This window comes from Ursus maritimus, unplaced genomic scaffold (assembly GCF_017311325.1).
Source record: "Ursus maritimus isolate PB19 unplaced genomic scaffold, ASM1731132v1 scaffold_26, whole genome shotgun sequence".
NCBI lineage: Eukaryota > Metazoa > Chordata > Mammalia > Carnivora > Ursidae > Ursus > Ursus maritimus.
In genome coordinates, this window is record NW_024425119.1 from 1,931,656 (window position 1) to 1,945,044 (window position 13,389).

A 13,389-nucleotide genomic window follows, 5' to 3' on the forward strand; every position below is an offset into this window, starting at 1 on the left:
GGGGGGGGGCGCTCAGTCACGGGCCCTTCTACAGGGGAGTCCATGGGGAAATTTCCTGCAAAGTAGCATTAAAATTTTCTTTGCCCTGTGGAATTTCTTCCTCACATCCTAGGGTTTGGAGCTTGGATTATTTTACCTAATATACAGTTGTATGGATAGAGACCCAGGTAGGCTTAGTGGCTTGCCCCCTTCAAAGTCAGAATAGGAGCTCAAGTCCTTTCCCCTCCCCAGACTTATTGTGGTATAACTGACAGTCAAAAAATTATATATATTTAAGGTGTGCAACCTGATGACCTGATAGACGTGTACATTATGAAATACTCACCTCAACCACCTCAACCAACCAATCAACATCCATCACTTCACACACTTACCTTTTCCTTCCCGTCTTCTTTCCTCTTCTCCTTCCTTCCTTTCTGCCTTTATTTATTCTTGTATGTGTGATGAGAGCACCCAAGCAAATTTCTTAGCAAATTTCAAGAACACAATACAATACCGTCAGCTAAAGTCACATTATTGTACATCAGTTCTCTACAACTTATTTATCTGGCATAACTGAAACTTTGTACCGCTTGACCAACATCTCCCCAGTTCACCCTCCCTCACCAGCCCTGGTAACCACCATCTTACTCCCTATTTCTATGAGTTTGACTAGTTTAGATTGCACATGTAAGTGACATTATGCAATATTTCTTTCTGCATCTGGCTTATTTCACTTCCTATGCTGTCTTTCAGGTTCATTTATGTTGTTACAAGCAGCAGGGTTTTCTTTTAAGGCTGAATAACACACACACATGTATATCTGTATATCTCTCACATCTTTTTTATCTGTTTGACTGTCGACTAACATTTAGGTTGTTTTCCTATATTGGCTCTTGTGAATAATGCTTCAGTGAGCATGGGAGCACAGGCTATCTTTTTGAGATTCTGATTTCATTCCTTTGGATATATACTCAGAAATGGGATTGCTGGATCGTAGGATAGGTCTATTTTAAGTTTTGGGGGACACTTCATGCTGTTTCCCATATTGTGGTCTCAACTTACATTCCCACCAACAATGCAAGTGTTCCTTTTTCTCCACATCTTCACCAACACTTGTTATCTTACGTCTTTCCAGTAATAGCCTTCTAGTAGGTGTGAGGTGATACCTCATTTGTGGTTTTGATTTGCATTTCCTGATGATTTGTGAAGTTGAGCACCTTTTTATATATCTGTCATTGGTCATTTGTATGCCTTCTTTGGAGAATGTCTATTCAGGTCCTTTCACTTTTTTTTTTTTTTTTTACATTACTCAGTACTCATCATGATAAGTGTACTCTTTTTTTTTTTTAAGATTTTATTTATTTATTCGACAGAGATAGAGACAGCCAGCGAGAGGGGGAACACAAGCAGGGGGAGTGGGAGAGGAAGAAGCAGGCTCATTGCGGAGGATCCTGATGTGGGGCTCGATCCCATAACTCCGGGATCACGTCCTGAGCCGAAGGCAGACGCTTAACTGCTGTGCCACCCAGGCGCCCCAATAAGTGTACTCTTAATCCCTTTCACCCATTGCCCCCACCCCTCCCATCTGGTGACCACCAGTTTGTTCTCTATAGTTAGAAGTCTGTTTTTTGGTTGGTCTCCTTTTCTTTGTTTGTTTGTTTCTGAAATTCCACATATGAGCGGAATCATATGGTATTTGTCTTTCTCTGACTTATTTCACTTGGCATTACAGCCCCTAGGCCTGTCCATGTTGTTGCAAATGGCAAGATTTCATTCTTTTTTATATTTTATATTTATATTCCATTATATATACCACATCTTTATCCATTCATCTATCAATGGACAAATGAGTTGCTTCTATATCTTGGCTATTTTAAGTAACGCTACAATAACGCTGGTGCATATATCTTTTTGAATTAGTGTTTTTCTTTTCTTTGGGTAGTAGAATTACTGGGTCATATGGTAGTTCTATTTTTAATTTTTTGAGGAACCTCCATACTATTTTCCACAGTGGCTGCACCAGTTTGCATTCCCACCAGCAGTGCACGAGGGTACGTCTTTCTCTATATCCTCACCAACGCTTGTTATTTCTTGTGTTTTTGAGTTTAGTCATTCTGTCAGGTGTTAAGCGATATCTCATTTTGTTTTTAGTCTGCATTTCCCTGATGATTAGTGATGTTGAGCATCTTTTCATATGTCTGTTGGCCATCCAGATGTCTTCTTTGGAGAAATGTCTATTCAGTTCTTCTGCCCATTTTTTAATTGGATTATTTGGGGGGTTTTCTGTTGCATTGTATAAATTCTTTGTATATTTTGGATATTAACACCTTATCAGATATATCATTTGCAGATATCTTCTCCCATTCAGTAGGTTGCCTTTTTTTTTTTTGATGGTTTATTTCACGTGCAAAAGCCTTTTATTTTGCTATAGTCCCAGTAGTTCAATTTTGCTTTTGTTTCACTTGCCAGAAGAGACGTATCTAGAAAAATGTTTCTATGGTCAATGGCCAAAAAATTACTCCCTGTGTTTTCTTCTAGGAATTTTATAGTTTCATGTCCCACATTCAGGTCTTTAATCCATTTTGAGTTTATTTTCATGTACAGTGTAAGGAAGTGGTCCAATTTCATTCTTTTGCATGTAGCTCTCCAGTTTTTCTGACTGTAGGTTCACTCTGTTGACTGTTTCCTTTGCTGTACAGAAGCTTTCTGGTTTGATACAGACAACAAAAGCAAAAATAGAAATGGGTGATACGGGAGCCTGGGTGGCTCAGGTGGGTAACTGTATGCCTTCAGCCTAGGTTGTGACCCCAGGGTCCTGGGATTGAGTTCCGCATCAGGCTCCCTGCTCAGTGAAGTGTTTGTTTCTTCCTCTCCCTCTGCCCCTCCCCCTGCTCATGCTCTTTCTCTCTCTTGCTCTCTCTCTCTCTGACAAATAAATAAATAAAATCTTTTTTAAAAAATGGGTGACACAATCCCATTCCTATTTTTGTTTTGTTGTCTGTGTTTTTGGTGTCATATGCCTCCCAAAAAGACCAGTGTAAGAAGATTTTTTCTCTATGCTTTCTTCTAGTAATTTTATAATTTCAGGTCTTATATTTAGGTCTTTAATTTATTTTGAGTTGATTTTCATATTTGGTGTGTGATAAGGGTCCAATTTAATTCTTCTGCATGTAAATATTTAGTTTTCCCACACCATTTATTGAAGAGACTTTTTTTTTTTGCCATTGTGTGTACTTAACACCTTAAAGATCAGTTGATTGTAAATGTATGGATTTATTTCTGGGATCTATTCTGTTCTATTTGTCTATATGTCTGTTTTTATGCCAATACCAACTGCTTTGATTATTGTAGCCTTGTAATATATTTTGAAATCAGAAAGTGTGATGCCGCCAGCTTTGTTCTTCTTGCCCAAGATCGTTTTGGCTACTCAAGGTCATCTGTGGTTCCATATGAATTTTACGGTAGTTTTTTCTATTTCTGTAAAGAATGACGTTGGGATTTTGATAGGGATTGCATTGAATTTATAGATCACTTTGGATAATATGGACATTTTAACAATATCATTTCTTCCAATCCATGAAAAAGGATCTATTATCTGTGTCTCCTTTAATTTCGTTACTTCCCATGATGCTCTGGAATGCTGGCATCCTTTTTTTTTTTCCCTTGTGGTAAATACACATAGTATAAAAGTTACCATTGGGGCACCTGGGCGGCTCAGTTAGGCATCCGACTCTTGGTTTCAGCTCAGGTAATGATCTCAGGGTTGTGAGATCAAGCTCCATGCTGTATGTGGAGCCTGCTTAAGATTCTCTCTCCTGCTCCTTCTGCCCCTCCTCCCCTGCTCATGCTCTCGTGTGCTTTCTCTCTCTCTAAAAATAAAATAAATATAAAAGTTACCATTTTAACCATTTTAAAGTGCATAATTCAGTGATGTTAGATACAATCCATGCAACTATCATCACTGTCTAATTCCAGAACTTTTTGTCATCCCCGAACAGAAACCCTGAACTCATTAAGCAGTCACTCTTACTTCACCCCTCTGGCTCCGGTAATCTTTCTGTCAATGGATTTTCCATTCTGGATATTTCACAAAAGTGGAATTATATAATATGTAACCTTTTATATCTGGGTCTTTCACTTCATCAATGTCTTAACATATATCAGAACTCCATTTATTTTTATGGCTGAAAAAATGCTCCATTTTATGGGTATTCCACATTTTGTTGGGATGTTCATCTGTTGATGAACATTTGGGTTGTTTCTACCTTTCGACTCCTGAATATATATATATTTGTATGTATATGTTACAACAGATACATACGTGAATATAGGTATATACCCACGCACACACCTTAATAGATTTTATTCTTTAAAACAGTTTTAGTTTCACTGCAAAATTCTGAAGAAAGTACAGAGTTCCCATATACCCCTGCCCCACAAATACACAGTCTCCCCAGCTATCAGCACTTCCCACCAGAGTGGTACATTTGTTATAATTGATGAACCTACCTTATCACATCATTATCAGCCAAAGTCCATGGTTTACATGAGGGCTCACTCTTGGCATGGTACATTCATGGTTTGACACATGCATCTACCATTATAGATCATACAGAGGAGTCTCATTGCCCTAAAACATCCTCTGTTTTCTGCCTATTCATCCCTCCCTCCCCACAGACCTCTGGCTACCACTGATCTCTGTACTGTTTCCATAGTTTTGCCTTTTCTAGAATGTCATGTAGTTGGAGTGCAGGATGTAGCCTTTTCAGACTGGCTTCTTTCACTGAGTAATAGCGTTTACCTTTTGGCCATTGTGAGTAGTGCTTCTAAAACAATTGTGCACAAGTTAGTGTTTGAGTACCTCTTTTCAGTTCTCTTGGGTATATTCTTAGAAACGGAAATTATTGAAGACCTGCTGGCCTTGTTTTGCCCATTCATTCTCCCTTTGTGTTCCCGTCCTACAGAATCTGGTAGAGGCTGCTGAGGAGGCTGACCTGAACCATGAATTCAATGAGTCTCTGGTGGTGAGTCCTTCTGCTCCCAGAGCTGCTGCTGGGAGGGTATAATGACTAATGGCCCAACCCCCACCAAGAGCCAGGGTCAGCTGTGTACAAGATACAGAGAGTGGGGGAAGGTGGGAGGTCCCGCCCTGCCTTTTAATGTGCACAGGATTTGTATGAGCCTACAGTAGTTTGATTCTGAAATGCTGGTCTTTTGAGAAGAGATTTATGGATCAGGTAGGAGAAGTAACTATCAAGACTTGGCGGACAGGGGACAGAGTGGTAATCCACCCATTCCATAAACATTTATTGCCCAACCACAATGTGCTAACTTCTGCAAAGATTAAAAAGTCAAGAATCTCATAGACCAAATACTCTAGCATAAGGCGTGTAACAAGCCCATGAGAGTTAGTAAACAGTTACAAGAATACAGAAGGGGAGGGGCGGAGGCTCAGACAGTCCTGCAGAAAGGATGGCATTAGGGCTGGCCTCAGGCTGAGGGGGATTTGAACAGAAAAGGCATGGAGAAGCTGAGGGAAAAGAAGAGACACTGAAATAGGAAGACACAAAATTGAGGAAATTGTGAATGGTCAGCTCTGTATGTCCAGGGGATGGTGAAGTAGAAAGTGACTACGGAGAGATAGGAATCTGACCTCAATTCAGCCCAGAAGGGCACATATTGAAGGGTTTGGGCAGAGGAGAGACACAGATGGATCTGTGCTTTAGAAAGCCCTTGCCGTCAGCAGTGTTGTGGTATGGGGTGGGATGTAGGGTGTCCTGAGGGGGCTGTTCAAGATCTGAACCAGGTGGTATGGAGGGAATGGGGAAGAGGGTCTGATTGTGGCTCAGATTATGGCTCTAAGTGTGGGAATCCAAGTGAACCCCCCAACACTTCTCAGCAGGGCACCGGGGCCACAGGCCCTGCCTCCAGCCCGGGTTGCAGGCTGTTTCTTAAAGAGAGAAGCCTCGCCTCTTAGGACCCACCGTCTAGGTCCCTTGGAGCCTCTCCACACTGGAAAAACACTGGTGGTACCCATGAGGCTGCCTCTGTCTTTACCTCACCTTGGATCTCTGGCTGCCTATCTCTGGCTCTGATCAGGTCATACCCATACATGCTCAACAGAGTGGGGAACTGGAGCAATAATCTAGAAATTTACATCAAAAACCAAGTGGATCAACCATGCACTCCAATATCTGGATATGTATTGTCTGTATGAGTGATGCAGATTACTGCCTAAATTGTCCACGGATGTTGCTGATAAGGATGCTGTCAGTCTGTCTGACCCCATCTCTCACGTCTGAGTCCTCTGACCTGCACCATTTCTTCTTCTCTCTCTCACACTGTGGGTCTCTTGTGTCCACACTGTCTGTCCTGCTCATGTCTGTCCGCCCCTAGTTTGACTATTACAACTCTGTCCTGATCAACGAGAGGGATGAGAACGGCAATTATGTGGAGCTGGGGGCTGAGTTTATCCTCGAGTCCAACACGCACTTCAGCAACCTGATGGTGAACACCTCCATCAGCAACGTGCAGCTGCCCACCAACGTGTACAACAAAGGTAGCTCCCATCCCACCCCTGACCCGGCACTCCCTCTGAACAGCCTGTAGCTCTGAGTTTTAATGCGGTGCCTCCATTCTCCTGAGAAGCCAGGCAGCGTGCAAACTGAGTCTCCAACCTCCTTGACTGAGGAGTACAAGGAAGAGGATCCTACACAAGTCTGGGCTGGGAGAAAGCTCCGTGTTCCTGGATTGGGGGGTGTGAGTGTGGCTCTTCCAGTGTGAGGTAGCAGGCAACTGTGAATAGCATCACTGCAGGCTGTGTGTGCTCAGTGGGTGAGGAACTGGTCACCATTGCTTCTGGTTTCGTTTCCCTGGCAGTTCCTTCTATAATCTCATCCTTTAGACCCAGACATTTTAAATGGAGTCTACATGTCTGAAGCCTTGAATCCTGTGTTTGTGGAGAACTTCCAGAGAGACCCGACATTGACCTGGCAATATTTTGGCAGCTCCACTGGATTCTTCAGGATCTATCCAGGTAGGGACTTCGGGAGACATCTGCGTGGTCTTCTGGCCTTTTCTGGGAGTAAGGTAATAGAGGCATTGAAGACGGACCTTTGCACTCAGACCCCCAGTGAATGGATCCCCCCATTCAAAAGCATCTCCAACCCACATTTTGACACTCTTCACAATATGATAAGCACATTTACAATCAATATCTGTTGATGAATGAATGAATGAATGAATGAATGAATGAATGAATGAAACCATCAAACACCATGGTAACCAGTCCCAAAATGCCCACATTAAACTCTTGTCCCATGAAAAGCACTACGGAAAATGCAAAGTAAGATAAAACAAGTCTTACTCTTAAGACGTTTACATCTAATTAGAGAAATGGAGCATACTCACTTGAAGTGCTCAATAACAATGTAGAAAGTGTCACAGGTTAGTATGTGATTAGTGGCCAACTTAATGGGTGGCATGGGGAAAGCTCCTTTGTCCGTCAATAAAAATAGAAAACAGAAACATCTACCACAAGGCTTGCCTTTTACTCCAACCCATTTTTATATTTTAGCACACTGTCTGAGAAGTCTTGAGTTGCCATGTTTTTCTGAGACAGGAAAGCAGAAAAATCCTAAAGGACCGCTCCGTGTCCCCAGGCTGGAAAAGCCAGCTCCTCTGCAGGAGTCCACAGGGATCTTAGAGCCCATAGAGTTCCCTTTGTTAGCTTGCCCTTCTGTCTCTGCCCAAATCCACACCCAGTCACTGGTTTTTTTTCCTGTTCTCTGGAGCCTCAATGAGCAAGCTCATTCCTCTTCCATGTAATAGCCCTTCAAATGCTTACAGACAAATCACATGTCCCTCAAGTCTTCTCCAAGGTAGAATTCCTGCAAATATTTCTGCCACATCAGGGCTTCCAGAGACATCAACTTGTGTGCAAACAACACAGTCTGGTTATGGCCCATCAGTCTGCAAATGAGGGGGCAATTTCTCACACCTGCACCCACATTCATAGATACATGTCAGCCCTCAGGTGGACAGTAGTGGGTTGGCCATAATCCTTGATCATGGTACGTTGTCACCATGAGTCCACGCAGGCCTATTTCTATTTATTTTATTTTTTATTTTGTTTATAATATAATGAATGCTTGTATGTACATCACCAATGCAAAAACTAGAATGTTACCAAACCTCTGTCTACTTAATATGTTCCTCCTCTGATCTGCCCTTGGCCTCCCAATTCCCCCCAGTCTCACCCTCCCCTAACAGCTATCCTGCACTTCGAACTTACCCCTCCTTCTGAATTTTTTGGCTGTCTGCTTAGTTATTTAGTCTTATCTCTTATTTACAAACACACACACATCTGCTTAAAAATACATTGTTTTGCTCATTTTTGAAATGTATTAAAGTGGTTTTATGTATAGACTTCCAGAGCTTGCTTTTTCATTCAATATTATATTAGCAACATTCATCTGGGTTGTCACATATATCTGTACTTTGTCGATTTTGTTCCTGTATCATATTCTCGGGGGCCAATATATCAGTTTATTCATCCTCCTTATCCTGTCTGGGTTGTTCGTGGTTTTTTGTTTTTCTTCTCTGTTTTGTTTTTGTTTTTTTACTTTTAAGAACAGGGTTGCCATGAGCATTTCTTATGCATGTGTCCTGAGACATATTATAAGAGCTTCTCTTGGACATGTATCTAGGGATGGAATTGCTAGGTCCTAAGATATGTGACCGTTCAGCTATAACAAGAAAGTGCAAAATTGTTTTCCAAAATGCTTGCACCAATTATATTCTCATCAGCCATGAATAAGAGTTTCTGTTGATTCACATTTTCTCAAGCCCTGGGTGTGGTGAACCGTTAACGATTTTTGTTAATAGCACTTTAGTACAAAATGGTATTTCACTGTGGTCTGACTTGGTTTGCTCCATCGCTTGTGAAGCTGAGCGTCTCTTTCTTCATGTGTCATTTGTTGTTGTTTTTCTTCTTCTGCAAAATGCTTATTACGCCTTCTGTCTAATGTTAACCTGTTTTTACGTTTTTATGAAAACCTAACTTGATCATAGCAAATTAGTCTTTTATGCATTGCTAGATTTAATTTACTAGTATCTTGTTCAGGATTTTTTGCACCCATGAGTGAAATGGTCCTGAAATTTCTTTTTCTGTCACTGTCTTTGTCTGGTTTTCAAAGTTTATAAATCTAGCTTTATAGAATAAACTGGGAAGTGTCCCCTCTTTTTCTGGTTTTTGGAAATATTTAAGTAAGTTAGAGTGATGTTGTCCTTCAAAGCTTGTTAGGATTCATCTATAAAACCATATAGGCCTAATGTTTTCTTTAAGGGAAGATTTCAAATTACCACTTCAATATATTAAATACTTGTGGGACTAGTAAGGCTTTCTGTTCCTTCTTAATTTGGTAAAATACTTTTTCTAAGATTCCATCCATTTGGTCTGAGTTTTCAAAACTATTTCCAGGAAGCTATTATTCTATTATCTTTTTAATCTGTGCTGTATCTATAATTATTTCCCCTTTTTATTTATAGTATTACTCATGTTTTCTTTATCGTTCCACCACGGGGTTCTCTGTTTTGTTAGTCTTTCTCAGGAATCATCTTTCGTCTCCCTGGACTGCTCTCTATTGCTTCTTTGTTCTCTGTGTCGTCTGTTTCACTTCTAACCTTATCTCCTCTGCTCCCTTTCCTTGGATCTATCTGCTGTTCTTCTTTCTAGCTTATTACATTGGACACTTAGCCTTAATTTTTGACCTTTCTTTGTTTCTAAAGTAAGCATTTATGGCGAGACCTTAGCCCTAGAAGCTCCATTTTTGCCACATCTCACAAGGTGTGATTAGTAGTGGTTTTTACAATTTTTAAATTATGGTAAAATACATATAACATAAAATTTGTCGCCCTAACTTTTAAAATGGAATTATAATTGATATACATATTATATTAGTTTTAGGCATACAACATAATGATTCTATTTTTTTATACATTATGAAATGATCACCTCGAAAGCTTGTTACCCTTTGTGACTATACAGTTATTACAATATTATTGACTATATTCCCTATGTTGTACATTACATACCTGTGACTTATTTATTTTATAACGAGAAGTTTATATCTCTTAAACCCCTTCACCTCCTTTGCCCATTTCCTAAGCCCCTCGCCTCTGGCAACCACCAGTTTGTTCTCTGTATCTATGAGTCTGTTTCTGTTTTGTTTTGTTTGCTCATTAGCTTTTTAGATTCCACACATATGGTATTTGTTTTTGTCTGACTTATTTCACTTAGCATAATATTCTCTAGCTCCATCCGTGTCATTGCAAATGGCAAGATTTCATTCTTTTTACATGCTTTTTACAGCTGAGCAATATTCCAGTGTGTGTGTATACATGTATATGTATATACATATATATATACACACACACACACACACACACACACATATACATACATATATATCTCACATCTTTTTTATCCACTTATCTACCAATGAATACTTAGGTCACTTCCATGTCTTGGCTATTGTGTTAGTGCTGCAGGAAACATAGGGCCTATATCTCTTCAAATTAGTGATTTTATTTTCTTCAAATAAATATCCAGAAGTGGAATTGCTAGATTGTGTGGCAGTTCTATTTTTAATTTTTTTAGGAACCACTGTACTGTTTTCCATAGGGATAGCACCAATTTACATTTCTATCAACAGTGCACGAGGGTTACCTTTTCTCCTCATTCTTGCCAGCACTTGTTATTTCTTGTCTTTTTGATAATAGCCATTCTGACAGGTGTGAGGTGGTATCTCACTGTGGCTTGATTTGCATTTCCCTGATGATGAGTGATGCTGAGTATCTTCTCATGTGTCAGTTGGCCATCTGCACATCTTCTTTAGAAAAATGTCTGTTTGGGTCCTCTGCCCATTTTTTAATCAAGTTGTTTGCTTTTTTGTTGTTCAGTTGTATGAGTTTTTTTATATTGATATTTTGAATATCAACTCCTTCTTGCATATATCATTTGTAAATATCTTCTTCCATTCAGTAGGTTGCCTTTTATTTTGTTGATTGATTCCTTCACTGCAAAATTTTTTTAGTTTGATGTACCCCATTTTATTTTTGCTTTTGTTACCTTGTCTGTCCAAAAACATATTGTTAAGACTGATGTCAAAGAGCTTAGTGACTATGTTTTCTTCTAAGAATTTTATGGTTTCAGGTCTTACATTTAGGTATTTAATTTATTTTGAGTTTATCTTTTTGTATGGTGTAAGAAAGTGGTCTAGTTTCATTCTTTTGCATGTAGCTGTCCAGTTTTCCCAGCACCATTTACTGAAGAGACTGTCTTTCCCATTGTCATGTTCTTGCTTCCTTTGTTGTAGATTAATTGAACATATAATTGTAGATTTATTTCTGGGCTCTCTGTCCTGTTCCATTGATCTGTATGTCTGTTTTATGCCATAGTGTACTGATTCGATTACTACAGCTTTGTAGTATAATTTGAAATCAGGGAGCGTGATTCCTCCAGCTCTGTTCTTTCCCAAGATTGCTTTGGCTATTCGGGTCTTTTGCGGTTCCATACAAATTTTAGTATTATTTGTTCTAGTCCATCCTAACCACCTTTAAGTGTCTGGTTCAGTGGCATTAACTACATTGATGTTGTTGTGCAACAATCATCACCCTCCAGCTCCAGAACTCTTTTTATCTTGCAAAGTTGGAACTCTGTACCAGTTTAAAAAATGACTAACCATTCCCTTTTTCCTTCCAGCCTCCAGCAACCACCATCTACTTTCTATCTCTATGAATTTGACTGCTCTAAGTATCTTTTAGAAGAGGAATCCTACAATATTTGTCTTTTTATGACTGGCTTATTTAACTTACTGTAATGTCCTCCAGATTCATCCATGTTGCAGCCTGTGTCAGAATCTCCACCCTTTATAAGACTGAATAATATTTCCTTGTATGGTAGATCACATTTTGTTTATTTGTTGTCTGCGGATGGACACTTGAGTTGCTTCTACATTTCAGCTATTGTGAATAACGTTACTATGAACAGGGATGTACAAATAACTCCTTGAGACCCCGCTTTCACTTATTCCTGAGAAGTGGAATTCCCGGGTCATATAGCAATTCTATTTTTAATTTTTGAAGCAACTGCCACACTGTTTTCCATAGTAACTATACCATTTTATATTTTCACCAAGTGCACAAGGGTTCCAATTCCTCCCCATCCTTGTTATGTAAAACAAAATTTTTTTTACTCACATCTTAACGAATGTGAGTGGTATCTTGACATAGTTTTGATTTGCGTTTTTCTAATGAGTAGGGATGTTGAGCATCTTCTCTTATGCTTATTGGCCATTTATATATCTTCTTTGGAGAAATGTCTGTTCAAGTCCTCTGCCTATTTTTGAATTCGGTTGTTTGCTTTTGTTGTTCTTGAGTTGTAGTTCTTTATGTTTGGTGGAAATTAACCTCTTATCAAGTAAATAATTTGCAAATATTTTCTCCCATTCTATGGTTCTTTTCACTCTATTGATTATGTCCTCTGATACATAGAAGTTATTGCCTGAGTTTTCGGTGTCATGATAGTGTTTAAATTATCATTTGCTTCTAAACATTTTTTAATTTCCCTGTGATTTCTTCTTTGATCTTTTAGTTGTTTAAAAGTGTGTTTTAAAATTTCCAAATATATCCAATTATATTTATCTTTTCATTATAAATTCAGTTTATTTGCCGTCAGAGAACCTGGCATGTGTGGTACTGATTATGTGAAATTAGTTGAGATGCCATCAAGTATGTCATCAAGTTTTATAAATATTCCATGTGTGCTTGAGAAGAATATGTGTGCTCTAATTGTTGGATGAAAAATTCTGCATATGTTGTTAGATCAAGCTTGTTAATTGTATTGTTTAAATTTTCTATATTTTTGCTGATTTCTCTATCTTTGCTGTTTGACCTTCATTAGTCCCATTGACACTTTCTGTTGTAAGTCTATTTTGTCTGATATCCATAGAGTGATACCAGTTCTTGGTTAGTATTTGGGTGATATATATTTTTTGCCTCCTTTTACTTCCAAACTTCCATGTTGTTTTGTTTTAGTCCTATCTCTTGAAAATAGCTCATAGCTTTTCAGTTTTTATCCAAACTGACAATCTCTTTTACTGGCTGGCAAGTTAAACACATTTACATTTATTGTATCGATATATTTGAACATGTTATTGTATGATTTGTTAAATTTTCACTTGTTCTTCTATTTTTATGTTTCCTCTTTCTCCTTTTTTGTCTTTTTCAATGATTAAATTTTTGATAAATATCCCCTTCCCTCATTACTTCTTTATTTTTCTATCAGTTTGAAACTTATCCTTCTGGCTTTATTTTTAGGAATTACCCCTGCAATTTAATCAGGCA

General features: G+C 38.9%; 1 protein-coding gene across 1 annotated transcript in view; it reads left to right on the forward strand.

Moving 5' to 3' along the window:
* The window catches only part of CACNA2D4 (calcium voltage-gated channel auxiliary subunit alpha2delta 4), a 108,519-nt gene that overhangs the window by 6,876 nt on the left and 88,254 nt on the right, over positions 1-13,389 (forward strand). The window contains exons 4-6 of the mRNA XM_008704898.2: positions 4,947-5,006; positions 6,379-6,541; positions 6,887-7,018. Of these exons, the coding sequence (XP_008703120.2) occupies positions 4,947-5,006; positions 6,379-6,541; positions 6,887-7,018 (355 nt within the window). The remainder of the gene's footprint in view (positions 1-4,946; positions 5,007-6,378; positions 6,542-6,886; positions 7,019-13,389) is intronic.